The 15390-nt window shown below is 42.7% G+C and overlaps 1 protein-coding gene across 3 annotated transcripts; it reads right to left on the minus strand.

The window, feature by feature from the left end:
• Nucleotides 1-9885: 9885 nt before the first annotated feature.
• RPTN (repetin) lies at nucleotides 9886-15157 on the minus strand. 3 transcript variants are annotated; one of them, XM_034654310.1, is made up of 4 exons: nucleotides 15097-15157; nucleotides 13689-13846; nucleotides 11978-12997; nucleotides 9886-11869 (listed from the first exon to the last, which is right to left on the minus strand). In XM_034654310.1, the coding sequence occupies exons 2-4, from the start codon at nucleotides 13824-13826 to the stop codon at nucleotides 10652-10654; spliced, it is 2376 nt and encodes a 791-aa protein (XP_034510201.1). In that variant the 5' UTR covers nucleotides 13827-13846; nucleotides 15097-15157; the 3' UTR covers nucleotides 9886-10651. The 3 variants fall into 3 exon arrangements, with proteins under 3 accessions (XP_034510201.1, XP_034510202.1, XP_002929805.2); XM_034654311.1 differs by having other exon boundaries at nucleotides 9886-10973; nucleotides 11100-12997; XM_002929759.4 differs by having other exon boundaries at nucleotides 9886-12997.
• Between the last annotated feature and the right edge of the window lie 233 nt (nucleotides 15158-15390).

Below are 15390 nucleotides of genomic sequence, written 5' to 3' on the forward strand. Positions count from 1 at the left end.
TCATTAGAACTCACCAGTTTCTTTATCTGCAAGGTATTCATAGCTATAACTACTTTGCAGGGTTCATGTAAGATTTGTGTGTGAGATTGTAAGAAAGCTATACATGTGGTATAAAATTTTACACTTGTGAATAAGTTGCTCTACAAGCAAAGCCTCTGTGTGTGTGTGTATGTGTGTGTGTGTGCATTCATTTGATTTTCTAACTGAATTATAAACTCCTTAGAGACAGAAACTGTTTTGTTTCTTTTCTGCCTCCCTAGAAGTGATTAGTGGGCTGTTGTGATTAGACAGCCAACATCCTTTGTGCGGTCATGCTGGTTCATCCCTGAGGATGTTGCTCCCAGGTGACAGGACTTCTGGACCTTTGTGCAGGGACCAAGAGTCAGATGACAGCCTGTACAGTCATAAGATGCTATTTGGGTCAGTATCATCCAGTTCAGATCTGTGGGCTCCAAACATATAAGGGACAAATCCTAGGTGTGTGAAAGGATTGAGGCAAAACCATCGGATGCTCTCCAGCTTGCTCTGAAGAAAATCTAAAATCCTTAAGCCTACCAGACCCTGCAGGATTAGTGGGTATGCAAAGTGACTTCTCGGATCTCATTTGCTGTGACTCACCCCTTACTCATTTTGTATCCACTTGTCTCTCTGCTGTTCCTAAACTCACCTTGCATGCTGCTGTCCTAGAGCTTTTGTAGCTGCTATTCTCCAGGCCCGGACTGTTCTTCTCCAGGTGTTCATTTACTTTGTTCCCTTCTTCTTCAGGTCTTTGCTTTGATGTTACTTTCTCAGGAGACCCTTTGTGAGTACTTTATTTAAAATAATGACACTCAACATTCCTTATTTTCCTCCACTGCATTTTCCCTGTAGCATTTGTCATTATCTGATGTAATATGTATTTTATTTATTCCTTTTGAAATTCAATGAGGACCATTTTTTGTCTATTTTTTTTCTGTCTGATTTTCAAAACTGCTGTATCCCTGGTACCTAGGTGTTTCTTGAACTTAGTAGGCACTCACTATTTGTTGGTGAATGAATAAATGAGTAAATGAATGAATAAACAAAATTTATTCAAGGTATTTTGAACTGGTGGAGACCCAGTAGGTCAAGGAGTCTGACTCTTTTCCTAACCCTGATTTCCTCTTTGTCTCTTTATCAGGTTTTATTTAATCAATTATGGTGAAAACGTTTATTAATTCCTGTGTGGCAATGGCTCTTTAGCTTCCTGGCTTTTTGTTTGTTTGTTTGTTTTGTTTTCTCTGAAAAAAAAAACAAATCCTAAAGAGGAGAGGGCTTTCATAGTTTATTGAATCTTACTTCAAGCTCTTTCCTTTTATATCTCCTAAACGTGGCTCCTAGTCATCTGGAAATCCCTGCCTTTCTTTGGAGGGAATTTTCTAAAAAACAGTGGACCACTTCTTTGAACTTCAAAGTCAAATGAAGAGAGAAGAATTAGGGCATTATGGTTTATAAATATGTGGGATTAATTCTCTGATGAGTTTGATAGGGTTGGGAGTGCAGATTTTTTTTCCAGAAGAGCCTGCACAAATTTGCAGAAGTGAAAGCACAATGAGCTGCTTGTGAATTGCCATTCTAATGTCTGTGGATGCTGTTCTCTCTCTCCACATTTTCCATAGTACAAGCAGTGACTGCCTGGACCACTGGTCATACCCAAGAGAGCCACTGTGATGTGGTTCACAAGCCCCTGGATGCTCTGCTCAGACACATGGAAGGACTAAATGTGAGGTGTGGCTTCTTTCATTTCTCATCTGACTCACCTCTACCTCATCCAGCTACATCATAGGTGGGAGTAAGATACATGAGTGAAAATATCTCAGAGTTTTACTGTTTTTTAAATCAGGTTTTGACAGTGTGGGAAACCATTTGGCAAAGATGCCAAGGCAGAGATTTCTGGCTTATGTGGGTATGTAAGGTGACTCCTTTACATCAAAGAATCTTAGAGTTGGATCATCTAGTTCAACTTAGAAATCACTCAACTCAAGATCCATCTATGGCAGAAGTGCTTCTGCAGTGACCCTGACAGTCACACAGACTCTTAGGCAGGGCTGGTTATGAGAGATCACTACCTCCTAAAGCAGTGGACTCTGTTTAAATATAAGGATGTTTTTCTTTAAGTTGGGTAAAATTGCCTTCCTTTTGACTTGTGCCTATTGACTCTAGTCCTACTCCAAGCAGTGTAGAATCGCTTCTTATTCTGTGGGACCATCTTCAGATACTTGAAAATTTTTAACATCCTTTAAGTCTTCCTAGGAGAGAAGTCCTCATCATACTCCTCTGGAAGAACTCCATGTTGCCCTGCCTCTCATTATGTCTGGACTGAGCAGTGCAGGGCAGAGAGTTCTATTTCCTTCCTATCTGGACACTACTTCTGTCAATTTAAACTACGATTGCTTTACCTTTTCTAATTAAAAAAATTTGAAAAAATTTGATTGTGTTAAAAAATATACAACATAAAAATTACCATCTTAATGATTTTTAAGTGTATATAGTTCAGTAGTGTTAACTACATTCACATTGTGTTGCGTCCAATCTCTAGTACTCTTTTCATCTTGAAAAAATGAAACTGTGTACTCAAAAAACAATAATTCCCCCATTACCTTCTATGATACCTAACCCCTGGAAATCAAAATTCTACTTTGTGTATCTATGAATTTGACTACTCTGGATACCTCATATGAATGCAATCATATAATATTTCATTTAGCTTAGTGTCCTTGAAGTTTGGCCATGCTGATGTATGTGTTAGAATTACCTTCCTTTCTAAGTCTGGATAATACTCCATTGTGTGTATATCACATTTTGTTTATGCATTCATCCATCAATGGACACTTGGGTTATTTTCATCTTTTGGCTATTATGAATAGTGTTGCTGTATCATGAGTGTACAACTATCTCTTCAAGATCCTGCCTTTGTCTCTTTTGGATATAAACCCAGAAGTGTAATTGCTGGATCATATGATAATTCTATTTTTAATTTTTTGAGGAACCGCCATATTGTTTTCCATAATGGCTGCACAATTTTACATACATACTAGCAGTACACAGGGTTCCAGTTTTTCCCCATCCTTGCCAAAACTTGTTATTTTCTGTTTTTAAAATTTTTTAAAACTTTTAAAAATAGTACCCATCCTACTGGGTGTGAGGTGTTATCTCATTGTGTTTTGATTCGCATTTTCCTAATGATTAGTGATGTTAAGCATCTATTGATGTGGCTTGTTAGCTGTTTGTGTACCTTTGGAGAAATGTCTTTTCAAATCTTTTACACACTTTTTAATTGGATAGTTTTTTTGTTGTTGATTTTTTGGAGTTTTTTTTTTTAATACATTTTGGCTGTTAATCCCTTGTCAGATACACATTTTGCAAATATTTTTTTCCCATTCTGAGGGTTACCTTCTCACTCTATTGACTATATCCTTTGATGCACAGAAGTTTTTAATTCTGATGTAGTCCAATTTATCAATTTTTACTTTTGTTGTCTTTACTTTTGGTGTGATGCTTTAAGCTGTTTTATTTTTTCTTAAAGCAATCGCAGTTCATTACTTTCCTGTTATGATGACAATCAATTAAAAGCCCTAGTCAGATCTGTCATGCCTAATACTGTTAAGCCTGGTGACCTTCATTCTACCTCCTCACCTACACTTCTCTAAAGTCTACTCATCCCTTATGACCCAGGCCGAGTGCTTCTTTCAGCAAGAATCCCACTAGCATTTCCCAGTCAGATGTAATTTTTTCTTCCTCTGGACCTTGTGCTTGATTGTATTCTTTGGATTAAATGTATTGTTTTATATGTATTACATCCTCAGTAGACTGTGAGCTCCCTGAGGGCAGGAACAGTTTGGTTTACGGTTGTGCCCCCCACCGTCCTAGCAGCATGGCTTGTGTGTAGCTGTTTTAGCAAAGACTGGTAGACTTGGCAGTTATATGCCAGATTCTGCTCCATGAAGTATAGTACTCATTAGGTAGACTCTTTTCATTGGCTTGGGAGACAATAAAGTGGATTTGAATTCTGTTTTTGTCACTCTGGGGAAGTTATTTAATTTCTTTATGCCTAGGCTTTCTCATCTGTAAAATGGGGATGATAAAAAGCACCTAGCTTATGAGGGCTCATGAGAGGTTGCCTGGAATAGGCATGTGAACACTCAGCATTGTACCCAGGGCACACTAAGTGCTCTGTGAAATCTAGTGGTTATTTTTCACTTGTATTTCAGACAGTTTGTTCTTTTGGGCCCATCACGTGGAATTGTGATCATCATCCTACCCCAGAGATTATGAATTCTTGATAGTGGACATCCCATCTACTAACCTTTAGTGCTAGCACAGTGCCTAACACATTATAGTCATCAGTGTTTGTGGGATGAATGAATGAATGAATCTGAGACTTTTGAACTGCGGCCCCAATGTTCCACATGTAAATGCTGTAGGCATTGCACTGTGGGGTCTTATAAATGGATACTAGCAATGATTTCCTTGACTTTAGGGAAGTGTGTGGACGACAGCGTGAAAGACAGACTTGCAAATTATGAACTTTAAATTAAGCAGAGAAAATTAGAATGCCACAACAGAGGAGTGAGAAGAATAGGTGCAGGCAGGTGATGTGGAAAGGGCATGACTAAAATGAGTGTAAGGGGTGGCCTTATGGAGATGAAATTTGAAGTGAGATTTTAAGGGTGAGTACAATATCGATTGAATAAATCAATCTGCCTATTTAAATCCTAACCATTCATTAAAGTCCAGGGCAGATGCTGCCTCTACCATGAAGACATTTATCTTGCCCCACGAGCATGTGATCCACCCCTGCTTTGAGTCTCCATGGTGCTTTCTTTCTTATTACATACCACCTTCTGTTATAGTCCTTGGTGTGTATAAGGTGATCAAAAATGTACATTGAGAAGCATGAGAGACTATGGACCCTGAGAAACAAACTGAGGGCTTCAGAGGGGAGGGGAGGGAGGTGGGGAATGGGAGAGGCTGGTGCTAGGTAGTAAGGAGGGCACGTATTGCATGGTGCACTGGGTGTTATACGCAACTAATGAATCATTGAACTTTACATCAGAAACCAGGGATATAGCATATGGTGACTAACATAATATAATAAAAATATTATTATAAAAATGTACATTGAATCATTATTGTTTATATGCTCAGCTTAGCACCTGCCTCTATCCCTCACTGATTGCAAGCTGTTTTAGAGCAAGAGTTGTGTTTCCAAAGTTCTCTAGTGGCAAGAATGTGCTGGGCACTATGCCACACACTCCACAGGTCCTTTTAGTCACCCTATGAAGAAGATCCTATTATTGGAATTTTAAAATGAGGAAACTGAGGCTCAAGTCACACAGGAACTTAAGTGGTTGGGACAAGATTGAAATTTACTTCTTTTGAACTCCCAAACTGCTGTTCTTCACTCCATAGCATATCATATCACACAACATGTGCCCTGCATAGTTAGGGACAGTTGTTGCTGTGGTAGAAACTGAGGAAGAGTCCATTTGACAACAGTCTTATTTGTTCATTGGGCGGACAGCGCCATACTATGACTTGTTCCCTTCTTAACAGTCTCATGTTTTCTGGACATCTCAGGACACGGGGAATCCAGTGATCAGCAGGTGGCACTAGAACCCCACAGGATGTTTTTTCCAGTTTGCTGTCAAGGTGTTTTCAGCCTCTGGAATATTTACTGTCCTTAATCAGCCTGGCTGATTCAACTAGACATTTAGCTATAAAACCAGAGCAGTACAACTTTAAGGAAACCTACATTGTAAATTGTATTGTGCCAACTCCTCATTTTAAGGATGAGAACACTGGAGTACATGGGGACAAAAAGTACCCAGTCCTATGTGGCATTAGCCACAGTGCCACGACTAGAACTCAAGTTTTCTGACTCCCAGTTCAACGTGTTCTCTCTCTTAGACTGTTGTTATCTATCTAATAGGTGTTCTTAGTGCTCTTTGTTCTCATGAATGCAAGTTGTTTGTACGCAAAATGTATTTTGATAGTGTGTACTCAATAAATGTTCAACCAATTAGGCTCCAGCTGCTTGAGTAAGTCTCCCAGTAAGTTAACCAACACCAGTGGTTGCAAATCCATTGTGCTGGGTTTTCAAAGGAGCAGGGGACTCATCAGCTTCTTAATGGCCTCATAGCTTCACTGGAAAGGATGACTGACATAACTGAAGCAGCAGGAGAACATTTGTGCATGCTTCCTTCAGAAAGCAGAGTGCAGTCAGGGGAGCCTGAGTATATGAAAGTCAACAGAGCACTGAGGGAGGAATGATTAGAGAAGGTGAGTTTGGAACTGGCCTTTTGAGGAGTTGGGGGATAGGAATTGTTGGGTTTGGACTGCAACGGAGAAGAAGGGGAAAGTGGAGTGAAGAGTAAGAAAATAGAATGGCTGCAGTCTGGGATCCTGCAAATCATGGAAAGTGTGGGTGCTGAGCGGAGATTATGCACCCCTCAAGAGTTCTATTTCAACAGGGCTGTGTCAAGGGGAGGTGGTTGGGGGTTGGGAAAAATGGGTGAAAGGGGTAAAGAAGTACAAACTTCCAGCTATACAATAAATAAATCACAGGGATAAAAAGTTTAGCCTAGGGAATATTGTCAGTACTATTGTAATAATGTATGGTGGCAGACGGTGACTACACTTAATTGGGGTGAGCATTGTATAATGGATAAAATTGTCAAATCACTATATTGCACACTATATTGTACAAACTAATATAACATTTTATTTCAACTATACTTCAATTAAAAATATAAGAAAATAATAAATGGTTGAGCAGGTAGGCACAGGAAGTCTGAGAGAAAGAAAAGCTGGGTCCTGGGTTGTGAGGGAAGGTGGGAGGGATGAAAGCACTCGATTTGCAGAATAGAACAAAGGGGACAGAGTGGTGGTGCCAGGCATGGAGGGAAAGAGCCATGTAATAGAGAGTCTATTCAGTTGATTTTGATTCAACAAGCACCCACCAAATACTTATTCTGAGTATTCTGGGTGCTAACAATGATGTAAAGAACAGAGTGTGGACCTTTTTCTGAAGGAACTTCTTAAACAGGGAGTGAGAATATTCCCCAATACCTACCATAATGTAGACTGTGATGATGAACACAGAAGCTTTCCAAAGATGCTTCTTGAAGACAAAGAAGTCGTTGTTATTGTCTAGGAAGAAGGGGGATCAATGAAGGCTTCTTGGAGGAGCCGGCACATAAACTTTCAATTATATGGTAAACATTTATTAAGCTTCTATTAAAAATAATGCCAAAGGGGAAAAGATGATAAACACTAACTAGGTAAGCAAGAAGATATCAGATTATTAACTACTTTACATACATCATCTCAATTTATTTTTAAGCAATGATTGGAATTTTTAATCCTATTTTATAGATGAGAGAACTGAGATTTAAAGAGATAAAGAAGTTTTTCTAAGTTTTCTAAGATTGTTAAATCAGTAAATTGTAGAGCTAGGTCTCAAATACAGGTCTTTTTATTCTAAATCTCAGTCTCTTTCTATTTTTTAAAGATTTATTTATTTTAGAAACAGAGAGAGAGAGGGCTGTGGTGGGGGAGGGAGGGCAGAGGGAGGGGGGAAGAAAGTCTTAAGCAAACTCTGCACTGAGCATGGAACCCAATCTACAGGGCTCGATCTCATGACTCTGAGATCAGGATCTGAGCGGAAACCAAGACTCAGACACTTAACTGACTTCGCCACCCAATTGCCCCTAAACCTCAGTCTCTTTACATACAGTTGGTCAGTCACTGTGCTTGGTGCTTCGTGACGAAGATACAACTGAATAAGATGCAGTTTCTGCTTGCTAGGATCTTGCAGCTTGCTGTGGGAAACAGATGGGTGTAGAGTCGTTTCAGTGAAAATGATGAATTCTGCAGTGGTGATAGGTCTGAGAGATTCTGCTAATTAATAGAATAGATAGGATTTTGCCAGATGAAGGTTAGGAGAGTGCTCCAGTGGAGGAAATGGTATAAGCAGAGGTGTGGAGGTTGGGCAGTTGTCCAGTTAGGCTGGAGTCTGGGTGGCATGTGGGAGTATAGTGGGGAACCAAGCGGAAATGGACTGAAGCCAGATTGCAAAGGCCTTCTGTGAGCATTCAGTGGAACTACACCCATTGGGCTTGCACCTTGAATGCATACTCTTTTTGATGCAGAGGATACAGTGATAAACAAGACAAACAAGACAAAACAAAATTTGTGTCCTTATGGGCCTTAAGTTCCAGTAGGGAGAAAAAGACAATAAACAGGTAACAAAAAACCAAGATAACAGATATGAAAAATGTTGAGCACAACAAGAGAAAGGGGAGGATGTGACTGGGAGTGGCTGGGGTCTACTCTTGTAGACTAAATGTCAAGAAAGCTTCTAGGAGATGACTCTTTAACTGAGACTTGAATGAAATAAGGAGCCAATCACACAAAGCTGGGGAGAGGACTCTCCCAAGCCAAAGTAATAGCTGCTTCAGAGGCTTTGAGGTGGGAACCAGCTTGCCCTGGTGGACTCACCAGAGGAAGGCCAGTGTGGTTGGAAAACAGTGAGCGCAGAGAGAGTGGTGCATGATGGGGTGCGGCAGGGCCCTATCCAAGGAAGGCTTGGGGAGAATGCTGGATTTTATTCTTGTGTGGTGAGAAACCACTGAGCCTTCTACCCGGGGGAGTGATCTGATGTGGTTTCTTTCTTTTTTTTAAATTATTTATTTATTTATTTATTTATTTATTTATTTATTTATTTGACAGAGAGAGGGACAGCCAGCGAGAGAGGGAACACAAGCAGGGGAGTGGGAGAGGAAGAAGCAGGCTTCCCAGAGGAGGAGCCCGATGTGGGGCTCGATCCCAGCACCCTGGGATCATGCCCTGGGCTGAAGGCAGACGCTTAACGACTGAGCTACCCAGGTGCCCCTGACGTGGTTTCCATTTCACAGAAGAGTAAGAATTCATGTCAGGAAGCTGTTACTGGGTTCTAGGAGAGAGACAATGGAGAGAGGGTTGATGAAATGGGAGATGACAAGAATGGTGGGATCTGGGCTACACTGTATTTTGAGGTAAAAACAAAAGGACTGCTGATGAGTTTAATTTGGGGGAGGGAATGATTACAATAAAGAACGTTTCTCCTATGCTTTTGCTTGAGCAATGTGGATAGTCCTACCAACTTACTGAACTGGGGGAAATGGAGGGAGAAACAAGTTAAGTCAAGACTCCTATTTGGGAATGCTAAGACCGAGATGCTATTTGATGTCCCAATGGAAATGCCAAAGAGATAATTGGATATAGGAGTCTGGGATTTAGGACAGAAGTAGGGCTGGAGATGAAGGCTTGAGAGTCTTAGAAATAGTGGTGATATTTGGAGCTGTAGGACTGGACAAGATAACTGTAGTTAGAAAAGAGAAGGTGGCTGAGGAGTGAGTCCCAAGGGGTAGGTGTCTTTTACAAAGCCATGGTATCTTTCTGGGGTGGGTAGATTTGGAGGACCTATTGTGAATTAGCATGGGAAGAGATCCAAGAGGTATGGAGGATGTAAAGTTGGCAAGACTTAATGACCGTTTGAATGCGGAGGTAAATGAGGGCAAGGGTCAACTTTGACTCCTTTGTGGGGGAAGGAGCTGAAAATATTTCAATAAATTCCTTTTGACCTTTTGTTATTTGTTTCATATTGATTCTTCTTCTTCCTCTTCCTTCTCCTTTCTTTTCCATTCTTCCCCTTCTCCTCCTCCTCCTTCTTCTCCTTTTCCTTCTTCAGCGCTCAGGAACTCAAAGAACTAAAGTGTCTTATGCGTCAAGAAATGAGGCCTTATTCTTGGAAAACTGCACCCAAGTGAAGATAGGATAGCATGCTCCCACCATGAAGTAGGAAAAGAGTCGTTGAGATCATTGCTCACCAATCATTTATTGGGTATTTTAAAACAATTCCATAGATTTTTCTTTGAAGGTTTTTCAGGAGCTATGGATGGACAGTTTTGGCTTGTTGGAATCTGCAAGCAGGTGACATATTCTTTCTCTCCGTTTTATATGATCAGAAACTAGATAGATACGAAGCTGGAACCAGTCCAGTCAGCTGTAGTGATAATAGCTCAGGGGATAGTCCCTCTGGTGAAGGGTGGGAGTCTGGGCATGGGAGGTACTGGGGACTTCAGAGATGACTCTCCTAGAAGCCTCTCACCATATTTCATTTTAGTGTAGACTATAAGGTTTGCAATTCCTGGTGTTTCGTCCACAGGAGCCCAAGGCTACTAAAGCCCAGCTGTCCTGTCCTCAGGCTATAATATGTATCTTCAGAATACCTTTCTTGTTTCTGAATTTTTGGGAGAAGTTTCTACCATTCAGTGGTCCAACCATGTCCCACCTATACAGATGGAAAACCAGGAAATGATTTAAATCCCCAAAGTAATCAAAATTGGGATCTGATTATGTCACCCAAATTACCACTCAGATTTAACCCAACCAGAACACCCTAGAACTGCTGCTCAAAGAATGGAAATGCCCTAAAAGTGAATACTAGTTCTCAAAAGCATCCTTGCAAGTAGATAGAGGAGAGAAGGAAGACAAACATTTTCAATCTCTTAAACAGAAGTAAGGATAAACTTGACATGTAGATTTCCTCCTTGGCTTCAAGTTTCTTTACCTCTGGTGTTTGCACAGCCTAGTGCTGATTCCTTTTCTGCTCTTGTACATAGTCATAGAGGGGGTTGGGAGCAGGAGCTGCCTTGGAAGGGTGACTTCCACCCTGTTCTCTCCTTGGAAGCCTCCCACTACTCTGGGTGGGATGGAAGGTCAGATTACTGTGTGTTCCCTGGGAACCTCGCCCCTGGCTATTCTCATTCATGTGGAATTTTTCTCTATTAGCACAGCCTTGCTGGGCCCCATAAGATTGTTGATTCTGGGACCCTTGATACCTTTCTTTCTCCTCAAGAGTTTGCCTATTCCATTGTTGCTGACAGTTTTGACCCTCTTCATGGGTTTGCCTGTCCCGTCTCTGACGGGTCTGCTCATCTTCGTGGGTTTGCCTGTCCCATCTCTGACGGGTCTGCTCATCTTTGTGGGTTTGCCTGTCCCGTCTCTGATGGGTCTGCTCGTCTTCGTGCGTTTGCCTGTCCCGTCTCTGACGGGTCTGCTCATCTTCGTGGGTTTGCCTGTCCCGTCTCTGATGGCTTTGTTCCTCTTCGTGGGTTTGCCTGGCCTGCTTCTCCCATGGAGTTTCCTGACTCTCACAACCATGTCTGCCCCAGCTTTGGTGGCCCTGCTCTTCCTCTGTCTGGCGGATCTGCCTCTCTCCATGACTTTGCCTGGCCTGGGCCTGTAGGTGGTCCTGCTCACCACTACATGATTGCCAGGCACCCCTTCTGTAACTGCATGACCTTTCCTGCTGGATTTGTGCTATGAGTTTGTGTTGGTGGTGTTGGCTATCCTCCTCAGTCTCCCATGCCTCGTGGCTGTTCTGTTGGCCTTCCCTAGACTGGTATCTCTGTCCTTGATTTTGAGTCACTTCCCGTCTGTGAATCTTTTGACTTAGTCTCCCTGACCTTCCTGATTGCTCAACATATGAGTCTCTGCTTGTTCCCTCACTTTCTTGGAGGTAACCATTTTGCCTTGTTACCCCAATCTCTGACTGGACATAGTGAGAGCTGAGGCCTTGTCTGTCTGTCTGGCCATAGTGGGAACTCTGGCCTTGTCCATCTGTCTGACTGCACTGAGAACCTAGGCCTTGTCTATCTGTCTGACCCCACGGAGAATTCTGGCCTTGTCTGTCTGTCTGACCACAGTGGGAAATCTGGCCTTGTCTCTCTGTCTGGCCATAGTGAGAACTTTGGCCTTGTCTGTCTGTCTGGCCATAGTGGAGACTCTGGCCTTGTCTGTCTGTTTGGTTACACTGAGAACCTAGGCCTTGTCTGTCTGCCTGGCCATAGTGAGAAATCTGGCCTTGTCTGTCTGTCTGACCATAGTGGGAAATCTGGCCTTGTCTCTCTGTCTGGCCGTAGTGAGAACTCTGGCCTTGTCTGTCTGTCTGGCCATAATGGAGACTCTGGCCTTGTCTGTCTGTCTGGTTACACTGAGAACCTAGGCCTTGTCTGTCTGCCTGGCCATAGTGACAACTCTGGCCTTGTCTGTCTGCCTGGCCATAGTGAGAACTCTGGCCTTGTCTGTCTGTCTGACTATAGTGGGAACTCTGGCCTTGTCTGTCTGTCTGGCCATATTGAAAGTCCAATTCTTGTCTATCTTTCTGACCATAGCCTGATTCCTGATTCAGCCTCTGAGACTGTCCATGATAAGAGCTTGATTCCTGTTGGTTTATCTGGCCATAACGAGAATTGTGAACTTGTTTCTCACACTGACTTAAGGCAAAGATATATCCTTGTCTTTTAGGTTGGCTACTACTAGATTTATGTCTCCATCTTTGACCATAGCGGGAGTCCCTATCCTGTCCCTCAGACTGACCGTAGCGGGAGTCCCTATCCTGTCTCTCTGACTGACCATAGTGGGAGTCCCTATTCTGTCCCTCGGACTGACCATAGCAGGAGTCCTTATCCTGTCTCTCAGACTGACCATAGCGGGAGTCCCTATCCTGTCCCTCGGACTGACCATAGTGGGAGTCTCTACCCTGTCCCTCGGACTGACCATAGTGGGAGTCTCTACCCTGTCTCTCAGACTGACCATAGTGGGAGTCCCTATCCTGTCTCTCTGACTGATCCTGGTGGACATCCTGGTTTTGTCTCTCAGGCTGAGTGCAGTGGGAGTCCTGCCTTTCTTTCTCATGCCTCTGCCTGTGTTGCCTGCCTGTATTTTCTGGAAACTTATGGTCTTGTGTTCCCTCCTGCTCCCCTTCTTGCTGAGAGATTCTACCTCCACATGACTTATTTTCCAATTTATGATAGCAGGCTTGGGCCAATTGGAACACCAACAAGAGATATTCATGAAAATCAACATGTCCATTTCTGTCTTTATCCAAGAGGCTCAGGTTGCTTTCCACCATGTCTGGGTCATTTGGTCTCTGTGAGGAGATAAAACAAAGAGCAAAATTAGCTATTCTCCTGTGGATACAGTGTGTGCCAGTGTCTATGCCCCAGCCTCTTCACTCCTGTATGAGCCTTCCGTGGTTGGAAACCATTAATCTGAAATGGCTTGGGCTTGGTTCTAGTCTTTGATCAACTGGTCCTCAGAACCGCATCTCTTGCTGGGCCAATGGGGGCATGATTATTCCATCCCATCACATGTTATATTGTAATTATTTTTTACCTACTTCTTTCCAACCACACTGTGAGATCCTAGAGGTATGAGAAGCTGGTTTTATTCATGTTTGCATTCCCAGTGCTTAGGATGGTCCTGGAATGGAATAGGTGTTCAATGACTTTTTATTGAATGAATGAATGAAAAATGTGTGGACAGAAATCAAGATACGAATCTAGAATTCCTTCTGAGAAATTTTTTCTGGTTTGAAGTTGTACTCCTTTCTGTCAAGTTCAGCTATAAGAAGGGGTGTGTGTGTGTGTGTGTGTGTGTGTGTGTGCATGCCTGTGAGCACGTGTGTCTGGTGAGAGAGAAGAACTGAGGAGCTGCCTGAAAATCTTTAGCTACAGGGTGAATGGAACATGACCAGATCAAACAAAAAACATCAAGCTCTGGATGCAGGTGTCAGAGTCACTCACACTTGACTTCATGGGGTCAGAGTCTATGCATCTTACCCAGAGGATATCTCCAAACTCAGCCAAGAGCAGCTGCTTCAACTCCTTCTTGCAGAGCAAGGTACATTTCCCATTCTCTTTAGCATATTTCTGGAACACCTTGATCACAGTGAGTATGCTATTCAGGAGTTGAGCCATTTTAACAAAAATGGGTAAGCCTAAAAGAAGAAACAAGATTTTTTCTGTGTTTAGGATGAAGACAAGGAGATAGCATTTCCAGAGGGCAAGTGGCCCTTTTTGGTCAGGGAAAGAAGTTTAAGAAATGATAAAGCCCCTTCTTAGCCATACTCCTCATTCCCTTTGACCAATATCCAGGCTCCAAATATCATTCACTACAGTGGGAGACAGGCACGAACTGTGGGTTCCTGACTGGGAAAAGTGACAGTTTCCTAAAAAGCAAAGAACATATGGCAGGTGTTTTACATGCCCCACCCCCTACTCCAGTTGGGACTTGCTTGATTGAAACCCTTTATTAGAACAAAAAGGAAGAGAGGTCAGGAGGCCCACAGAGGCAGGGCCAGAAGCCAGTACAATAAGACATAATTTTTCACCAACTAAATAGACCCCACTGAACAGGCCTCAGTCTTTAAATGACCCTTGCTCAAGTGGGGAAGAAAGCTAGAGGTCTTTTGCCATGGGCCAAGCAAGCTTTCTGGGAGGCTAAATCCCAGCAAGTACTTCTGGCCTGGACCATCATTTGGCGGTATGCTTATAAAGTAGAATCAATTAATATAAAAACTATTACTGATAAAAATAGCAAGCCAAATTAACTACACGGGTGCTTGGAAGTATATATAATGAGCTGGATTCACATTGTCCATGTTGGAAAACTAACGTATTTTGGGATCTGGATCTCAATGATATTTCTTCCTGTGCTGTAAAAATTCTAGTTACTGGGTTTATAAGCCTCCAAGAAGCCCTAACTGCAAAGCACATTGGACTTCCAAAAGCATAGAGTGATGCCTATAAGGACGTGGCACAATGAATTGCATGGGGCATGCCGAGTTCCTTATGACATTTCACTGCAATGAGACATGAATGTTACTGTGGCCCTGTGGTCCAGGGCCCCAACGAGCTCTAAACTTTTTGGTCTTGTCTTACTTGCCTGAAAGGTCAGTGCTCAGTGGGAGACTAAGCTGCCCTCCAATAGTTCTAACCCTCAGTTTTGGGTTGCTCAGGACATGCTGAAACAAAGACATGTATATTTTACAGTCTCAGAAGAGGTCCACCCCAGCTATCATCATATTCTCAGAGCCAAAAAGGAAGCAGGAGTCTACCCAGGCCCGTCATGCACAGGGAGAAATCTCAAACCTCCCCAGCCCAGCACATTATAGCTGCTATCAAGAGCCTTGTAGATACTGCCATAAGTCACCCCCCCGAACACCCCCCTTTCCCATGCATGCCTTACCTGCTTAAGGAGGAATGAGCAGAAGATTCAGAAGCCAGAGAGGATACTGGAGACTTGAAAACCCCTCCTATTTATAGGAGTTTTAATTGTCCTACTAGGCCATCCCAAGAGACACCCATTCTGTGGTGGAGCCTGAATCGCTCTGGGCCCAGCCCAGCTCAGCCCAGCTTGACCTCTCCCTCTGCAGACCGTTTGGTTTATTTACTTCCCCCACTTACTCACGAACCTGTTTTTCATTAGATAGGTGATACTGTTCAAGTCCCAGCCCCATTTAATTAGGGGAGTATGTGTGTG

The sequence above is a fragment of the Ailuropoda melanoleuca genome, chromosome 2 (assembly GCF_002007445.2).
Source record: "Ailuropoda melanoleuca isolate Jingjing chromosome 2, ASM200744v2, whole genome shotgun sequence".
Lineage (NCBI taxonomy): Eukaryota > Metazoa > Chordata > Mammalia > Carnivora > Ursidae > Ailuropoda > Ailuropoda melanoleuca.